Source organism: Physeter macrocephalus, chromosome 15 (genome assembly GCF_002837175.3).
Source record: "Physeter macrocephalus isolate SW-GA chromosome 15, ASM283717v5, whole genome shotgun sequence".
NCBI classification, from domain to species: Eukaryota; Metazoa; Chordata; class Mammalia; order Artiodactyla; family Physeteridae; genus Physeter; species Physeter macrocephalus.
Window position 1 is genome coordinate 39,971,920 of NC_041228.1, and position 18,527 is coordinate 39,990,446.

An 18,527-nucleotide genomic window follows, 5' to 3' on the forward strand; every position below is an offset into this window, starting at 1 on the left:
TTTTAGCATCCATCCAGACTCTAAAGACTCGTGGCCTTTGCCTGACCTCGAGGGTCGGGAACAGACGCCCTGTCTTTGTGGAGAGCGGTACCCCAGCGAGAGAATGGGGCTGTTCTGGGCTGGGCCCTACGCCTGGCGCGCGGCGAGGCTTCCCTGGCCCTGGGCTGGCCCTTGAGGGGAGCGATCGACCGGCCTGGAGGTCGGGGCCGAGGAAGGAAGGTACCACCGCCCGGAGCCGGCGCGCAGTCGGCTGCTGAGGCGCCTGCTCCGAGCTGTCCCTGGGGGGCGCCGCCGCCGCTTCCCTCCTCCGGGGCCGCACGCTCCCAGCAAAGTGGAGGAGGCTGGGGAAGACCGAGAGCCGGCGGAGCGCTACGGAGGGACCGAGCTTCGAACAGTGCTAGGGGGGCTCTGGCGCTGCGGATGCCTCTGGCTTCCTCGCCGCCGGGCGGCGTCGCCCGCCTACCCCTGCCCGGCGCTCCAGGCCCGCTCTGCGCGCACCGCCTGGCAACCCCGCGCGCGTCCCGCGGGGGCGCTGCGTCCCCCTGCCACCCCGGCCCACAGCGGCCCCTCTCCCCCACACCTCCTGCCCGCACCACCCGGCCTCCCCTCCCACCCTCGGCTCCCCTCCCCTCCCTCCCCTCCCCTCCCCTCCCCTCCCGGCGAGGGGCGGGAGGGGGCGTGGCAGGGCCGCGGTTTGTGTGGCTGGGACCCGGCTCCTCGCACTCCGAGTCCGCCCGAGGAGCCGGGCCCCGGCCGCTGTCCAGCCGCTCCGCGCCCCTCGCGACCCGCGCCGCCGCCTCTCGGGGAGACGCTCGCCATGGATACCCCCAGGGTCCTGCTCTCGGCCGTCTTCCTCATCAGTTTCCTGTGGGATTTGCCCGGTTTCCAGCAAGCTTCCATCTCATCCTCCTCGTCGTCCGCCCAGCTGGGCTCCGCCAAGGGAATGCGAAGCCGCAAGGAAGGGAAGATGCCGCGGGCGTCGCGAGAGAGTGCCACGGCCCGGGCGCCCCTGGAGCGGCAGGAGCCACAGCCGAGGCCGCAGGAGGAGCCCCGGCGGCGGCCGCCACAGAAGCCCGAGGCTCAGGAGCCTCCGGGCAGGGGCCCGCGCGTGGTGCCCCACGAGTACATGCTGTCAATCTACAGGACTTACTCCATCGCCGAGAAGCTGGGCATCAATGCCAGCTTTTTCCAGTCTTCCAAGTCGGCTAACACGATCACTAGCTTTGTAGACAGGGGACTAGGTAAGTGGCAAAGAAGACGCCCGACTCCTTTCTCCCTGGAGCTCCGCAGCCAGGGCACAGCTCCGGCTCTGGCAGGAGGCTGCATTTGTGAATTCCCTTCCCGCTTTGGATACCTCCCCCTTTCTTTTCTTAAACAGTTTTTCTCAAGCCTAAATAAGTTTCCGAATGCGGCTGCAGATTTTATTCCAGTATGCAATCCTCTCTGCCTCGCTTTCTTCTTTCCCTTCCTTCCTTTCTCTCTCCCTTCCTTCCTTCTTCCTCTTGCCTTTTGCAGAAAGGAGCGTGGCGGCTGCACGTCTGGTGGCTGGTGGAGGAAGCGTGGAGGGCGGGAGGTGGCGGGCAAATGACCGGGGCTGGAGAGGGGTCGCGACGGGGACCGACGGAACCCGTGGCCAGGGGTCACTGGTTGTACCGGGTGCGCGGTCCCAGGCCGGAGCTGCAGTGGCGGACCGAGCGGCCCAGGGGCCTGAGTGAGCGCTGGAAAGCCCCGAGCTCCCATCCGCTCCGGGAAAAGCCGGCAGAAGAGAGTTCCGCGGTCGGAGGAGCGAGTCGGCGATTGGCGTCTGGCAGTGCCCCGGCCCAGCCGCTGCCCGGGTACCCGGCTCGTCCCCGCGCTGGACGTGGGGATGGTCAGCCGCATAAGAACCCCGCGCCCTCGGGTTTGTTTGTTTGTTTGTTTGTTTTTTTTTGGCTCCTGCGGCGCGCTCTCGGCCACTCCGGGGCCGCAGCGGAGTCATTTCTACAGAGGCAGCGGCAGCAACTGACAGGGCGGGCCGGGGGCAGGGGCAAGCGAGCTAAATTGGGGGGTTTGTTGGTACTTAGCTCACACGGGTGCCTGGGTGTGCTCGTTCACCTTTCTGAGCCAGGCAACTCTCCTCTCTCTGCGCTTCTACCAGGGGCCCCGTCTTTGGTCCCCTCTGTGGGCGCGGGTGCATGTGTGGGAGTCTGCGGAAACCCCTGCGCCCCCTCCTTGCCACCTGCGTTGCTCTGCAGCCTTGGAGAGAACCTCGCGCTGCAGGCGCCGGGAACTCAGTTCCTAAAGAGAAGAGACAATACCGTAGAAGGAGGCAGTAAGGAAGGGAGAAAAAGCAAAGGAAGGGCAAACGAGAGGTAGGGGACGAGAAGAAAGGACGGAGGAGATAAAAGAGATTTGGGCATCTATCCACTCCGCCACCCTGCCCGGACTTAGCTCCTCGGCTCGGACGCCTTCCCTGCCTCCCATTTCCAGGTCAGTGAAAGGGGGGTCGCCCAGGAACCGGCGAGCACGGGGGTTCGGACTGGGAGGGCTGCTCTGCCCCGGCTGCCTTGGGGGCACTTGCACGCCCTCGAAGCTTTACAGAGCAGGCTAACGGCCCCGAGCCTCGGGTTCTTCCCAGGCTTCAGCCCCCAAGCCCCCTCCCTTGCAGCCGCCTTCCTTGCGGGCACGGGTCCTGCCCACGCTCGGTTCGCGGCTGCAGCCCGAGGTCAGCGAGGTTCACGAGCTGCTGAAAAGTCTGGGCGGCAAATTAACGCCAGGTATTTTATGGTGATTTTACAACTGCTAAAGTCACCCTGGCAAATACAAGTGGCTTCTTCGTAGTGCTGCACCTGGGACCCCGGCCTCCCTGCTGCCAGCGCAGCTCGCCTTCTCCCCACCTCCACCCCTCTCCCTGCCTCTGTTGTTTCTCTCCCTCCAAATCTTCTGTTTACCGTTCGCCTTCTCTAACACCCTAATCGAAGGCTACCCTAGACTTGCCTAGTCGAGAGAGTAAGGAAGCACAGAGAAAAGTACTCGAGAGGCCTTTCCCCAAGGGAAGAAATCCCGCAGGCCCAGGGTGGCGGGCGGTTGGGCGCGCATTTTCTTCTCCCCACGGGAAGTGGCCAGAACCTCCGCCCCTCCCCCAAGCGGACACCCCCTAACTCGTAAGCTGCGCCCTGTGAGTTTGGCACGGGACCAAGGGACCCTGCGGGCGGCTGGGAGGCGTCTACCGAAGCCTGCGGCGTTGGGGCAAGTGTGGGAGGTCTCTGGGGGCTCCAGGTCCGGCGCAGAGGCTGGCTCGCTTCAACCTGGCTCGCGCTGCAGCAGCCTGTCCGCGGGCACCGCGCTGGGCGCCCCCGGGGCGCCGGAGGTAGGGAGGGGACTGGCTGCGCGCCCAGGTTGGTGGGGGCGGGGAGGGGGGACTCAGTTCCCGAGCCAAGCTCTCTAGGCTAGCCGAACCGAGATCCAGACGTCCGGCTTCCACTCCCGAACGCGGTCCCCCGCCGGAGGAGGCGCGGCGTGACCACCTGGACCGCAGCCTCAAAGGCGCGGTCCCCTCCACGCCCTCCGGTTCCCAGAAAACGCGAAGAAAGGTAGTTAGTTGACCGCGAAGGCTGTGCGGCTGGTAGCACGCCGCGCTGGGGCGAAGGAGCGCGAAGCCGCGGGCTGGAGGGCGCGCGCAGAGGAGGGGCTATGTTGCGGGCCACAGCCCCAGCTTGATAAAGGGAAAGCCTCACTTTCTCTCTCACTGATTTTGATTTGATGTGTCACCGGCGGTGACCTCGGGCTGGACCTTCCGGGGCTTGCTTAGCATCGGGCCCCTGATTGGAGTGTTTCAACTCAGCGATCTAATTGAGGGTTCATGTCATAACACATCAAATGGTGTCTAGTCTCCCGTGATGGAAGGGACCCGCCAGCCGCGCATCCCCGACTCCTGGCGAGGACTTCCGCCCCTCTCACGTGGGGACTCTTAAACCGCGCCAAGCCTTCCAGCATCCCCTCCCCCAGCCGTGGACGGCAGGACAAGGAGGAAAGAACGGCGGCCAACCGAGAGCTGGGCCAGCCGCGCTAGCTTGGCGCCTTGCCTCGGGGATGTTTAAATCGCCGTCGAGTGTGGCAGGCTTGGCTTCGAGAAGCAGGGGTCCCTCAGGGGGAGGAGCAAAGAAAACGGAAGGAATCCTGAAACCCTCTCGTGAGGCATGAACTACTTACGTACAGTACAGTATTTGTAAAAAGCCTTCCTCACCCGGGGACCCCGGAACCCCAGAAATTACACCTAAAGCTTGCGTTTAAGAGTGGGAGAGCGGGGTAAACTCTGTCCATTGTGAATGAATGAAGAGCGCTTTAGGTCTATAAAGACTGCGTGTTCTGTAGTTCCTCAGCCCCTGCCTCCTTCTCCCAACCCCCATGAGGAGGAGACCTTACTGCAAGTTAAAAAAAAAATATGTCCCCCCTTTCGGTTTGCTCTCCAAACAACTAGGGGTAATAACAGTAACTGAGAGATATTGACATGTTGGGCACTTCCTGTGTACGGAGTAGTGGGCTAACATTTGTTACATGAAATATTTCTTTTAATTCTAACAACACCCCCCTCCGGGGAAGAAAGCGCTACAGTCCCTGTTTTACAGGTGAATTAAGGAAGACAGAGAGGTTAAGCAAGTTGTTCAAGGTCACACAGCCAGTGAGAGCTGAAGCACATATCCAGTTCTAGCCCCTGCATATTTACCTATGGCACTACATGGGTAGGGTAAAGGGTGAGGAGGTTTCTAAAGGATGGTGTCAAGAAGCAGAAATGGAAAAAGTTGACAGATTTCCCACCCCGTCTAATATTCCTCTGTAATCTCTTAAGACCCAGTTAGGAGTTGGAGTGAAACTTTGGATTCAAGGGTCTAAAACTGTGCTGTGCCTTGCTTCTTCTTTGTACTCCCCGTAAAAGGCACAAACTGCCTTATCCCTGACCTTTAAAAATGCCTCCATATTGTGCTTTCAAGATGCTTTTGGATCCATAAAGATGAGAAAGTGTGTGAATGTTTGTGTTGATGCAGTCATAGGATCAGGATGGACCAGGTTGGATATAGAGGAATTACAGTTAGCACCTGATAGAACTCATTACAAGACCACTAGTACAGGAGGCTTGGATCTCCAACCCTGGGGCCTGGGAAAGGCAGACAATGAGAACGCCTATGAATTCAACATGGCTGTAAGATAGAGGGGGAGCTCGGAGAGAGAAGCAAAACTTGGACTTTAGTTTACGTAGTGAGAAGCGCCATGTAATTCCAACAAGGGAGAAAAAAAATAAAGCCTCTTAAGGATGAAGAAACCAAAATGAATCTAAGAATATTGCTGTGAGTTAGGTTTCCAGATGATTTTGAAGTAAGAATTCTCTTTAAATATTTGCTGTTATTGTTACAATAGCACTCTCAGAAAGGAGGCAGCAGGGAACAGATAAAAAACAAAAAACAAAAACACCAACACACACACACACACAAACCCCAAACGAGATCGGAACATCCTTGAGGAATTTGACACCCTAGAAATGAACCTCGGGAGAGTTTGCCGCTGACTGTTTGTTGGCTTCTAGGTTTACCTTCTGGGTCGCGATTGCCAAGGGGGCAGGGCAGGACAGCTAACGGGGGGGACATTCTAAGAGCCGCATAGTTCCCTCCTGATTGAAGTTCGTCTGGTGTGGCATGTTTATGCAAAGCAGCGTGTTTCTGGGTGGACCTGGGCCGCGGAGTGGTGCAATCAACCCAGTGGTGCTGTTGCCCGGACCCTGTTGTCGTTGGCAAACGGAAAATGAAATATAAGCAGGGAAGTATTTTAATGGGGATGGAGGGAATTCACAACTGTTAATTATTTGGTGACCTTGTATTCGATTTGTTTGAGTCCCTTATAAAAACACTAATGCAGACCAGACGGCCAAGTGAGGAAGCCGGCAGAAGGTTCCAATCTAGGCTTTATTTCCCCGGAAAGAGGGAACAGCCTTGGGAAAGGATTGCTGAGCTTTCAAGTGCGTGCGTGTGAGGACGCGCCGGTGTGAGCACCGCGCGGGGTTTGCGTCGCCGTCCAGGTTCAGGATCCTGTTCAAACCTGGTGAACTGGCAGGTCCTGGAAGAAACCCGGGGTAAGGGGAAGGAAGCCTTAAACCAGAAGTTTGTTCTGCTCTTCTGGTTGGAATGATTAAAACATTTTTCAGGCCACAAACCAAACCCTTAGCCATTGGCTTGTTGTTAAATAGCAGTTAATGTCACTCCCACCCCTAAGGCCTTAAGGGTTGCCTTACAAAGGCTGCCTTAGCAAGAAGCTAAAAACACCTAGTGTCTTCTGCAGCGAGAGTGCAAGAAGCGCCGGAATTCTGGGGCGGGCTTCCTTGGCAGGGGAGACTAATCTGAGAAGGACACTGAGCTTTTTCCTGGAGCGGGAGGCTCTCGAGCTCTGGGAGTTTGCGCGGTAGAGTTGCTGGTGGGGGAGGGGATCGAAAAACGTGCTCAAATATCCTTGTCGTTTCTGCACATTAAAAAAAAAAAAATTACCTAAGCCACAACCCACGACAGGCCTTGGGAATCCCTTCCCGCGCAAACTGAATCAAGACCCGAAACCTCCCCCTTACGACCAGAGGGGATGCGTGTCGCCTGGACCCGCGGGGAACGCAGAGCGTTGCATTGATGGAGGCCCTAGTGCAACTCGCTTTTTCCCAGCTGGAGTTCTCGGGGTTCTGGCAGGCTCACCTCCTTGAAATGGGTGACGTCTTCCTGGGGAGGCGTGGGGAGAGGGAGAAGGGAACTGAACAGAGAGGTGGGGGAAAGATGGTTTGATAGAAATAGGGCAGAACGAAAACTTTCGTTTCCTGCCAGGACTTCTGCTTGCACCAGACGACCCAGAGCAAATTCACAATAATCCCTGGGGACTTCTGAGTAAAGTGAAGGACAGTAGTTCGATAACTCTTAGGGTATGGAATAACCCTGGTCAAGCGATGCTCTCTGGACCCGGGAAGGGGCTCCAAGCCGAGGCCGAGAGGTGTGGCAAGCAGGAATGTGGATCCACAGCGCCACTTCTTTGCTTGGCATCTACCACCTCCCTCAAGCCCCCATCCCCCGCCCTTAAAGCCTGGCTGTTTATTTTTAAGCTCAATGTCGGTTAAATGGTGTCTCCTGTTTACGGGAATTAAATAGGTCCTCGTCGGCCTAATGGGTTCCAGGGTTGCTGTTCCTTGCCCTCCAGGACAGTCCATTAACGCTGCTGGGGGCCGAGGGTTGGGTGCGCTGGGAGAGGGCGGGCGGCGCTGACCAGCGTTAGCAGAGAGGCGCGCGCTGCGCAGCGAGCGGCCCGGGCGCCTGGGGGCGGGGCAGGGTTTAGGGACCCTATAGTGGGCTTGTCGTGGAGGAGGAGGGCGGGCCTCTGGCCCCGGCTGGCGCGGGTCTGGCTGCTGGAGCAGAGCGGAAAGCAAGAGCAGAGGGTTGGCTTTGGGGTCGGTCAGGGCTGGTTTACCCGTCCCCCTTGCCCCCCAAATAACGTAGGAACGGAAGAGAACCCGTGCGCCTGTTTTGCAAATCTGGCTTCCAGGCAAGTTGGTCCAGTTCCGATCACACTTCCCAGCTGACCGCCGCTCCCACGCCCAGTGGGGAGGGAAACTGAACGATGCTAGACTATGGCCCATAGCTACCACCTCGAATCTCATTTTGCTAGGACGTTATTTTGGGAGTCAGCCCGAGGTGAACACAGTGGAGCTGAGTTGCCGCGATCCCTTCCTCAGAAGCTGCGTCCGGCCCAGCACTTTAAAGAACACATCACTGAGGTTTCTCCTGCGCAGGACCCCTTGACACCGAGGGTCCAATATCCTGCCCATGACCACACGCCAGTCTGAGCCCGTCTCCCCACCTGCAACCTCAGAACTGGTCGGGGAGGGGAAACAACATAAAATGGGGACCTTTTCTTCTACTTTTCATCTCCAAGCTCTCAAGTCAAAAGGCTGCGATCATGTTCCAGCCCAAAGGGCGGTTTCAGGGCTGTGATACCCTCCCCGCTGGGCCTGGGTTGCCCCCCTGGACTCCCAGGTGACCCTACAGGTTGACATTGAAGGGAGGGCGACCTCGGGTAAATCAACCAGGTCCGGGCCCTGCTCCCGAGGTTCCAAGAGAAGGCAGCAACCTGCGGGGATGCCGCAGCCTAGGACGCCAGGCACAGGCTGCTTGGCTGCAGCGGAAAGGGGGGGGGGTAGCGAGGCTCCAGCGTGAGGGGTGTCACCAGCTTCTATTTGGATTTCATCTGCAGTGGTGTCAAATTAAGATTTGGGCCACTGTGGTCAAGAGCCCAGGGTGGGAGGCCAGTGAAAAGAGTCGCCTGGTGAAGTGTCCTTGATCTGGGCTTTGCGTCTCTGGCTCTTGAGCCCCTGAGAGGCCACGGGAGTTCGCACCAAGTGCGTGGAAACTACTTTGTAAATGAATCAGTTTCGTCCTAGAAAGACAAAAGGAGTCTCTCGGAGGCGCCTTCGGACTCCTGCTGGGGGTGCCCAGCGCCCAGAGCTCAGAGTAGAGGGCTGGCCCATCTCCTGCCAGAGAGCTGCGTTACTGAAGGCTGTGCTGGGGCTCCCTAGGAGCGTGGAGTTGTTCCCCAGTCGGGTGGAAATCGGGGTTCCCCTTCTCTCCCCCTCCCAGCCTCACTGGTTTGCCGCTGGCTGAGTCAGAAATTGCTGTGGGAACTTTGAGGTTTCTCTGTGGGATCCAGGCAGGCCACCAGACTCGATGAATTCTGTGTGGTTCACAAGCCCAGGCTCAAGACAGGGAGCAAGGCAGGGATCCGCCAGGCTTTGGAAAGAGGGTGGAAAAGTCGTCTGTGGAGGACTTCCCTTGGGCCTTTCTGGTCTTTGAAAGGAGGAAAGAAGCTGGGAAATTCAGGGCAAGCTATTGGGGAAAACACTGGGGAAGCCAAGAGACCTAGAAAGAAGCGGGGGCAGTGACTGCATGGTGGGAGGCACCGGGCCCGGGAACTTCTGTGGGACTGCGATGCCGCCGCCCCTGACACCGCAGCCCGAGGGGTCATTCCCTGCTACCACCCCGCTCTCCTCCAACTTGCAGGCTGAAAAGCATAGGGAACACACACACACACCCTGCACCCTACAATGGCTCCGTGGACAGTTCCTGCCCACGAGGGTGCCAGTGGAGAAGTGGGACAGGTGGGGCAAGGAGATCAGCCACCAGGCCTCTCGGGGCTGCGGCTGCCTGGAGCCAAAGGGGTTCACATATGGACTAACCCCAGAGGAGGGACCCTGCAAGGAGGGCCCTGTCCTTGACGAGGTTCTGGCTGGAGGTCGTTTGTTCACTTGGCATTGTGGGAGGGACCAGAGCAGTGGATAAGGCCTGGGGAATGAGAAGAAGGAAGGTGATGGGGGTGAAGCTGAAACCCCTATGGGCCTTGCCCTTTGCTGGAAGCCCTTGCTTCCCTCTTAAGCCCTCAGCCCAGCACCTTTCCTCCTCTCACTTCTGCAAATCCTGTGGAAAGAACTGGGTTGCATCTCCTCAAAGAAGGCCAAGAGGAGGACAGGTGTATCTTCCCCCTACCCGGGCCCCTACCTGGCCGTAGGTAGTTCCAGTAATATTGGCTGCATTCACTGGCTTCTGTCTGTCACGCCCAGCCTGCTCTGGTTGCCTTGACTCTGATCTTTACAATGACTCTGCAAAGTGGGGGGTCATTGTCCCATTTTACAGATGAGGTATATGAGGCTGGGAAAGATTATGTGACCCAGTCCATCCAAGGCCACCCAGCCAATAAGTTACAGGGCAGGACTCAAATCTACGCCTCTCAGACTCAGGATTCCTATGCTCATTCCACGTTGTGGAATGAGTAGTGACTGACATTTGCACGCATCTTCAGATGTCTTTCCTACTCCAATAAGTTACAGGGCAGGACTCAAATCTACGCCTCTCAGACTCAGGATTCCTATGCTCATTCCACGTTGTGGAATGAGTAGTGACTGACATTTGCACGCATCTTCAGATGTCTTTCCTACTCTATCTCGTTACAGGGCAGGACTCACATCTACGCCTCTCAGACTCAGGATTCCTATGCTCATTCCACGTTGTGGAATGAGTAGTGACTGACATTTGCACGCATCTTCAGATGTCTTTCCTACTCTATCTCGTTTGCTACCCTTCCCTCAGTGACTGTGAGCTGGCCTTATATTCTCATTTTGCAGATGAGAACATTGTTTCCTTGGAAATTCTCATTCAAAAGTCCAATTGTTGGCATCCCTTCAGTTCTGCTGATTAGGAAGTGATTGACACTTGGAGATCAGGGATTGACACCCTCCCCAAATTCATAGGCATCATGAAAGAACTGGAGCCTTCTCAGGGTTTCCACCAGACACAAAGATCAGGGAGGAGCTGGGATGTCCAGGGTGGTGGCACAGATACTGGAACCAGACTGCTGCATCTACCTCTATCTTGGACAAGTTACCTTGAGCTCTCTGTTTTAGTTTTGTGATCCGTAACATAATAATGATATCTTTTCTTTTTCCCATAGGTCGTTTTGAAGCTTAAACGACTTATTATAAGTTTAGAATTTTGATCATGCCCAGCACATAGTAAGGACTTACACCAGTGTTTGCTGTTATGATCATACTGGATGTGAGCAAAAACACCCTAGAAAGGGTGAATTGCGTGGGTGGTCTCCTGATTCCGCACCTCAGGGGGGTGCTCAGCAGTTTGCAAGACTCAGGTCTCAGTGGAGGCAGGGCGCAGGACAAGAGTACAGGGGGATGCCCGGGGAGATCACTGTCCCAGAAGAGGGTAATTGTTGGAGCACAGATTACTCAGAGACCTGCATACCTCAGAGGAGAGAGGGCTGCTGGCTCATTTTTACTCACCCAGTACACCTGACTCTATCTCCAACTTGTGGACTTTGTGGCACCTCAGGGCACCCTCAGGGCTGAGGGGCCTAGGAAGAAGTGACTCCAAACCTAGCTATGAATTCCCTGCTTGGAGGTCTTCTTACTTCCAGGAAAGGAAAAAAGAATTCCTGGCAGAACCCAGCTCCCTTTGTGTTGACGGCGTTGGTGATGGATGTGTGTCTGGTGTCCTCCCTCCCTCTTTGTCCCACCGCCAAATCAGAACCCTGTAAGAGGGGCGTGGCCTCAGGTCTGAGGGCCTCGGTTGGAATAAGACCTTCAAATAGTGTCCCTTCCAAGCTGCAAGACATTGGGCAAGTGAAGACGCCTCTTGGAGCCCGCTCCGTCACCTGTAAAAGAGTGTAACAGTACGACGGGCCTCGGACGCTCTCGGTGAGGATTCACGGACGGAGGCCACCCAAACCCTGAGCCCAGCACAAAGGCACGCCCAGAAGCATTCAGGGATGCTTTTGAGGATGGGGGAAAGGCTGAGCTGCAGACGTCTGGAGTTTCCTTTGCGAAGACGGGTGATTATAGTCCCCTCCTCCATACCCACCTAGGGGAGCAGGGGTGGGAGAGCCCCCTTTCATCTCGGCTTTCTGAGCCGCAGCCCTTCGCTGGAGGATGTGCCTTCGGAGGACGTGCGGCGGCACGCGTGGTGGGGCGGCGGGTGGAGGCGTGTGGGGCCCGGCCAGGCGCCCACGAGTGGCCGCTCAGGTCACGGCGAATTCAGAGGACGCGAGCGGAACACGCGCTTAGCAGCGTTGGGGAGCCCAGGGTCCGGGCGCGAAGGGCCTTGGGGGTCGGGCGAGCTGGAGCTCGGGGGAGCCCTCGGGGCCAGCGAGTGACACACAATTCAACCAGGACGTATTGACGTACGTATCAACCAGATACGTACGCAACTTGAGGGACCTCAAGCTGCGTACGTATCTCAAGACGTCTTGGGGAAAATGCAGTACGCGGCCTTTCCGCCCCAAACCAAAGGCCGATTCGGGTTTTCGGAAGCCATCTGCAGGGTGGCGCGGGGGAGCCGCCCCCAGCGGGAGGAGCGCGTGTGGGCGGGCGAGGCTCGGGTCCTGCAGCTGAGCAACCCTAACCCTTACGCCGCCTTCCTGGGGCGCGGTGCCCGGGGTGTCCGGACTTAGGCGCCGCGGGCATCCTTTTCTTTCCGATCTGCTGTTTGCTTCTTAGCTTCCTCCAGCCACGTACCTTTCTAAGCCAGTTTCCTCATTTAAAATGGGCGTGATAGTCCCTACCTTGAAGTGATTCGTTCTCGTTCCCGTATTTGCTTTCCTTTAAAATTTTTATTTCATTTTTTAAATCAATTCCACACCACATGTATATGTTTGAGGTGCTCCTAACCTTTAACCGACTTGCCCTTAACTCAAAAAAGGCTGACCTATTTATGAAGAATTTTCTTCAAATATGAAGGTGGTTTGTTCTCTTCTTCTCTCCGCCCCTCCTTCCTCTGCCCACCCACCAGAGCAAGCTGATAAGCACAGATCCAGCGATTAAAACTTGAGGGGTCTCTATGTCTAATACTCAGCAAACACTGAATTAACCTGGGTGTAAGCCAAGCTGTAACAGACCAGGTTGATACAGATAAAAAGCAAAAAAGATAGCTCGCATGATTTATTACTGATCAATTTCAATTTAAAGGCCTGAAGCATAAGATTGACTTCCAGGATGCAAGAAGGTGCCACCAACAGATTCTGAAATGAAAACTACCTGTTTCTAGGCAAGAGGATGGGAGAGAGTGTCACTTGATGACATCAGCTCTTCTTTATACAGGACTTAATGGGAGAGGAGGCTTGTGGGAGAAGGTGTGGAGAACTGGCTTCCTACCCACAGATGGCCGTGGCAGCAGGGCCAGGCCTTTTGATGCCAGGTCAGCAGGCAAAGTGTCTGCAGGGTCACAGTGGATGGGGTGTGCACTCCCCAGGTTGGATGCCTCCTCTGGGCTATTTCTGTGACGCATGCCTCCAGAGCAGGTCCAGACAGGTGGAGAATGTGGTCTGTAGGGGAGCTGCACAGAGCAGCCACACTCATGCGTTAGAGGTTCTGGAGACCCAGTGAGAGTACATGTGGCTGGAAGAGTGAAAAAATGTGGAGGTGGCTGTGAGGGGCAGGAAGGAACAGGAAGCAACAGGGACTTGGTTCTGGTGAGCATTGCCTTAGATCCTGTCTTGGGCCCAGTGCTTTGGGGCCCTAGGGCCCTGTTTTGTCCCCATCTCCCATGGTGCCCTCCCCACCTGGTGGGGAATCGGAAGAGTCAAGGAAATGTGCTTATCTAGATTCGTGGTTCTTATAGTGGGGTCGCCAAGCAGCAGAATCAACATCTCCGGGGAACCGAGGAGGAATGCAAATTCTGGGCCCTGCTACGAACCTCTGGGGCCCAAGAGAATTTGCATTTCTAACAAGTTCCTGTGTAATGCTGATGATGCAGATTTAGGGACCACGGCAGGTTCACTGGCTTTGAGGGCTACTGCTCTAGTCTGGTACCTGAGCCACAGAGTTCTTGCTCAAATAGCCCTGAGCCCACTTCCAGGGCCTGGGCAGCTTCTTCTTTGGGTCTGTCCTCCTAAGTGTGTGTCACGTCGCTGATGTGTGCCCCTGTAGCCCGGGAAGCTTGGACCTCTGGGCAAGGGTGTCCACGTCCATGCAGGTAAGACCCCTCGAAGTGTGGAATGGAGCCGGCATGGGAAGAAAAGAGAGCAGGATACAGGCTGAAGCCTCATTTGCACTTTTTCCCTGAGCCCGGGAAAGAGTAGAAGCAGGCTGGTCTTGCTAGAAAAATCATGCGAAATCCCAAGGCTGCAGAACCAGTGGAGCCCTCTTTTTACAGATGCTTTCCTCTGTTTTGACCACTCTCGAGGACTAGAGAAATGTGACTCAGCTGTGCAGACCATTTATTAGCCCACACTTTAAAAAAAAGAATGAAAACAAAAGCAGGCTGATTTCTCTGTGTTGCATGAGAGAGAAATAAATAAATCATCCTTTACACCTGCCTAATGCTCTCCAACCAGTGACAAACTGTCTCAAGAGTTATATAAGCAGAGATGGAAATGATTTCCTAAAGGAGCCCAGGTTTTATTCCTAGCAAGCCCTGAAAATACAGTTGGGACTGTATCCTCCATCCCTTGTACCCTGGTCACTCCTGGTTGCCTCAGCTCCAGGACTTGGACTCTAATGGACAGGCAATGGGGCTTACAGGCCAAATGCTCCAACTCTGAAATTAAACGGACCTAGGTTTGGGCCCCAATACCACCATTTATTAGTTGTCAGACTTTGGTAATTATTTTCTCCAAGCCTTGGTTTTCCCATCTGTAAAAGTGGAACAATACGAGTACCTACCTTGCAGAACTGATCTGTGCTCATGGATAAAGGATGAAAAATATGTCAGCCCTCATGACATTTAGCTGGTGCAGCAAGTGCCTTAGGTTTGTCTCTCTCATCACATCCTCAGTTTGGGCGGGGTGGGGGGGAGAGAAATATGAGAGCCAGGAAAGTGAAGCCTCAGGCAATAGGTCCAGAGATCTGGGTGGTGGTTGAATGTTGTCAGACACAGGTTTCTTTAAAGGAGGAGAAGAAAGTGTGCTGAATTCCCACTGATTTTAATGTGCCCTGGTCGGTTTGAAGGTCTTGGCTTCCATAAATCAACTGCCTCCAGCAGCTTTTCCCTTTTCACCTCTCTAACCCTTCCCACAGCTCCGTCTCAGGTCGGGACTTGTGTGTTAGAGTGAGGCAGCCGCCCGCCCGCCCGGCGGTCAGCCCAGAGTGGGAACTGGGTGCGTCTGAGGCTCCAGATCCAATGCCCTGGGGCCACATCTGGACAGGCAGTGAGGGTCGGACCTGGGACCCGGTGACACTTTTACTATTGAAATCTACCCAAACTTTACTAGCTTCTGGGGAAAGCTAGGGGCTTTGGGGATTTTTTTTATTTGCTGGGTTGTAAATATTTTATGAGAAGGCAGCCCAAGAAAATCTGGTTAGCTTTCCGCCTTGCACATTGAAGTGGGGTTGGCTTCATGCACAAATGTGTCAAAAAAGAAGTCCAGTCCAGTTCTGCCCGGGTCCCCAAGAATTCGCCTTGGATTTAAAAGCCTGTTATTGTTCCCGCTCCCTGTGTCCCCATTCTTTCTCTCAGTGGTAACCAAAAATTTTATCTTCAGGATTAGTTGCAAAGCAAGAAGATTTCAGATTGGGTGGGTGGGGGAGGGGAGAATGTCACTCTGTGTGTGTGTGTGTGTGTGTGTGTGTATCATGGGCTTGGGTTATAGTCAAGTTCATGCATCTTGTTAAGGATTCAAACCCACATGGCCCTCACCCTGGGTCTTATGTGAAAAGCATAGTTGGAGAGGGTGGGGCTTGAGAACTAGGGTGTGTGTGTGTGTGTGTGTGTGTGTGTGTGTGTGGCTTAGGTTTTCTCCTTACTGATATATTTATTTCTCATTGGCTGCAGGATCTTCTCAATGGTTAGATGCCTCGTGTTTGTGTTGGTTCTTGGTTCATTTGCCCCTCTGCAGACTTCTGAAAGCCTCCCTGCTCTTTTGTTTGTTAAGTGGCTGATGAATTTTAAAAAGAAAGAAATCGCATCGCAGCTCCTCGTTGTGTCAACTTTGTCCTGGGCCTAAATGCTTCAGCAAAACTGCCTGCTGGGTGGCATCTTCTCCCAGACCCGTGGGTCTCAACTAGGGCTGCACCTTCAAATCAACTTGGAGCTTAAAAAACCCAAAGCTAACAAACCGCCACAAAAGTCCAATATCCAGGCCCTGTCCTCGGATATTGATTCAGTTGGCTGAAGCATACCCTGGCGCTGGTAATTTCAAAATTCTCTACGTGGTAGACTGAGAATGACTGCTCTAGATGTTTCCCACTTACTGACCAGCGTGTATCCTAGGTCGAGCAGGCCTGTAGCCGTTGCGGTGAGCCAGATGGACAGGACAGGGTCCTAGCTCCTATGGACTGTTGGAGAGGGGCGGGCTTACGCTGGGAAAGGCAGACCACTAAGGAGACGAATATAAACGAGGTCACTGTAGATAGTGCTAAGTGCCGTGAAGATAATAAACCAGGGTCCCGTGATAGTGACCGAGGGAGGCTACTTTAGATCAGGGTGGTCGAGCATGGCCTTTCGGAGGAGGTGACATTTGAACCGAGACGTGAATGATGAGAATGAGCCCGCCGAGAGGAGGTCTGGGGGAATGCGGGCCGGGCTGCGACCACAAAGGGCACATTAGTGGTTACATAGGCTCCTGGGGGAAAACCCGGGAGGCCGCCGTCGCGGCTGCCACTCCAGCAGCCACCGACTTCCGCCCAGGGAGTCCCGGGCTGAAGGGGAGGAGGGGGCCGCCCTGGTGCCCTCCCCTTCTTTGCCGCGCACCGCCGGGCGGGGAGCCGGGGTGGTCAGCCCCGGGCGGGCCGATCTGGACCCCTACCGGCCTGTCCCGTTCCCTCCCCGCCCTTTTCCTCCCAGGGGCGGCCGCAGAGCACCGGGCTGATCTCCCTCTTAAGTGAAACTGACTGTAATTATTTTTTATCGCGCAGACGATCTCTCGCACACTCCTCTCCGGAGACAGAAGTATTTGTTTGATGTGTCCACGCTCTCAGACAAAGAAGAGCTGGTGGGCGCGGAGCTGCGGCTCTTTCGCCAGGCGCCCGCAGCGCCCTGGGGGCCGCCGGCCGGGCCGCTCCAAGTGCAGCTCTTCCCCTGCCTGTCGCCCCTGCTGCTGGACGCGCGGACCCTGGACCCGCAGGGGGCGCCCCGGGCCGGCTGGGAAGTCTTCGACGTGTGGCAGGGCCTGCGCCACCAACCCTGGGAGCAGCTGTGCTTGGAGCTGCGTGTCGCGTGGGGCGAGCCGGGAGCCGGCGAGGCCGAGGCGCGCGCGCCGGGGCTCCAGCAGCCACCGCCCCCGGACCTGCGGAGTCTGGGCTTCGGCCGGAGGGTGCGGACCCCCCAGGAGCGCGCCCTGCTCGTGGTGTTCACCCGATCCCAGCGCAAGAACCTGTTCGCCGAGATGCGCGAGCAGCTGGGCTCGGCCGAGGTTGCGGGCCCGGGCGCGGGCGCCGAGGGGTCGTGGCCGCCGCCGTCGGGCACCCCGGACGCCGGGTCTTGGCTGCCCTCGCCCGGCCGCCGGCGGCGGCGCACAGCCTTCGCCAGCCGCCACGGCAAGCGGCACGGCAAGAAGTCGAGGCTGCGCTGCAGCAAGAAGCCCCTGCACGTGAACTTCAAGGAGCTGGGCTGGGACGACTGGATTATCGCGCCCCTGGAGTACGAGGCCTACCACTGCGAAGGCGTGTGCGACTTCCCGTTGCGCTCGCACCTGGAGCCCACCAACCACGCCATCATCCAGACGCTGATGAACTCCATGGACCCCGGCTCTACCCCGCCCAGCTGCTGCGTGCCCACCAAACTGACTCCCATCAGCATCCTGTACATCGACGCCGGCAATAACGTGGTCTACAAGCAGTACGAAGACATGGTGGTGGAGTCCTGCGGCTGCAGGTAGCGGCGCCTTCCCTGCCGCCTTGGCCCGGGACCGCTGGGGAGGCCTGACCGCAGAGGGGCGGAGGAGGAGCTAGCCTTGGACGAGGCAGAGAGTGGGGCAACAGCCTGGGCTTTCAGCCGGGTGGGAGACCAGGGAGTTCCGCCTTTCCAGAACCTTCCACCTGCCAGCCCAGAGGGAGAGACGGATTTTCACACCTTGCCCGGCCACCCTGGAAAAACAAGCCAAGGAGGATTTCTTTAGTTTTTGTCTTTATTATTGTGGCTTTGGATTTCCTTGTGTGTCTCACAGGTTTTGATGGGAGGTGAGGGCAGGGGAGACGCCTACCTGGTTCTCAACTGCTCCAAGGATTGAAACGTTAATAGTTTAAGAAGGGAAACTGGGGGGAAGAATCACCTTTGACCACATCTCGGTCTGATTGTTTGCTACCTGTGTAAAGAAGGTGGGGTCTTTCTGGCCATGTCGTAGCCTGTGCCTTGTCCCCTCGCCCTTCCCCCCAACAGAAAGCGTTAAGGTGGAGAAATAGGAAAGCCAGGAGGGGTCCTGCCTTTAGAAGAGCTCTTTGCAAGAGGTGGGCCCAAGCGTGCCTTTTCCCGCTTGATCGTATACCCAGCTCTGCCCTGGCCTCTGCCCGTACAGGGAAGTGGCAACCTGCATCTCACTCCAGGGGGCTCAGGTCACTGCCATTACTGTTGCTTTTTCTGGGGGAAAAGGGAGCTGGTATGGATGGAATGAGAAGAATGAGTCCAAGTGGAACCCCCTAAAGGATAATGAGAAACCACAAGGCTTGCCTTTGTGGGGCTGACATAGAGGTGCCTTAGCCCAGGCTGGAGGTAACCTATGGAAAAGCCCTTCCTCAAGTCTGTTTCTCATTGATTTCTCTGAACAGAACTTGCCAAAATTCAGACATCCCCTTTGAAGGGGAAGGTGATTTCCCATTTAAGCAAAAAATGGGTGGGGCTGGGGAACTGTAGACCTAAGGTAAGAGTTGCAGAGGATGGGAAAGTGACCCAAGAAAAGGGAGGGTGGAGTCAGGAGGGAAGGTGGTTCCCCCCTCCCTCACCAAGGATGGGGACAGAGGGACAGGCCAGGAGCAGGGAGGAGAGGGATGAAAGGAGACCCAAGCCCGGGTCTCCGAAGTTTCTTTAGAAACTCTGTTCCCT

At 56.3% G+C, this 18,527-nt stretch overlaps 1 protein-coding gene across 1 annotated transcript; it reads left to right on the top strand.

The window, feature by feature from the left end:
• Positions 1–817: 817 nt before the first annotated feature.
• On the top strand, positions 818–17,612 carry GDF6 (growth differentiation factor 6). Its single transcript, XM_024115924.1, has 2 exons — positions 818–1,241; positions 16,406–17,612. The coding sequence occupies exons 1-2, from the start codon at positions 818–820 to the stop codon at positions 17,365–17,367; spliced, it is 1,386 nt and encodes a 461-aa protein (XP_023971692.1). The 3' UTR covers positions 17,368–17,612.
• Positions 17,613–18,527: the final 915 nt, after the last annotated feature.

What these genes read in the sequence shown, in the direction of transcription:
- GDF6 (XM_024115924.1), top strand. Translation starts at nt 818, where the DNA reads ATGGATACCCCCAGGGTCCTGCTCTCGGCCGTCTTCCTCATCAGTTTC. An exon ending in CTTTGTAGACAGGGGACTAG is followed by an intron (nt 1,242 to 16,405) that starts GTAAGTGGCAAA and finishes TTTATCGCGCAG; the next exon opens with ACGATCTCTCGCACACTCCT.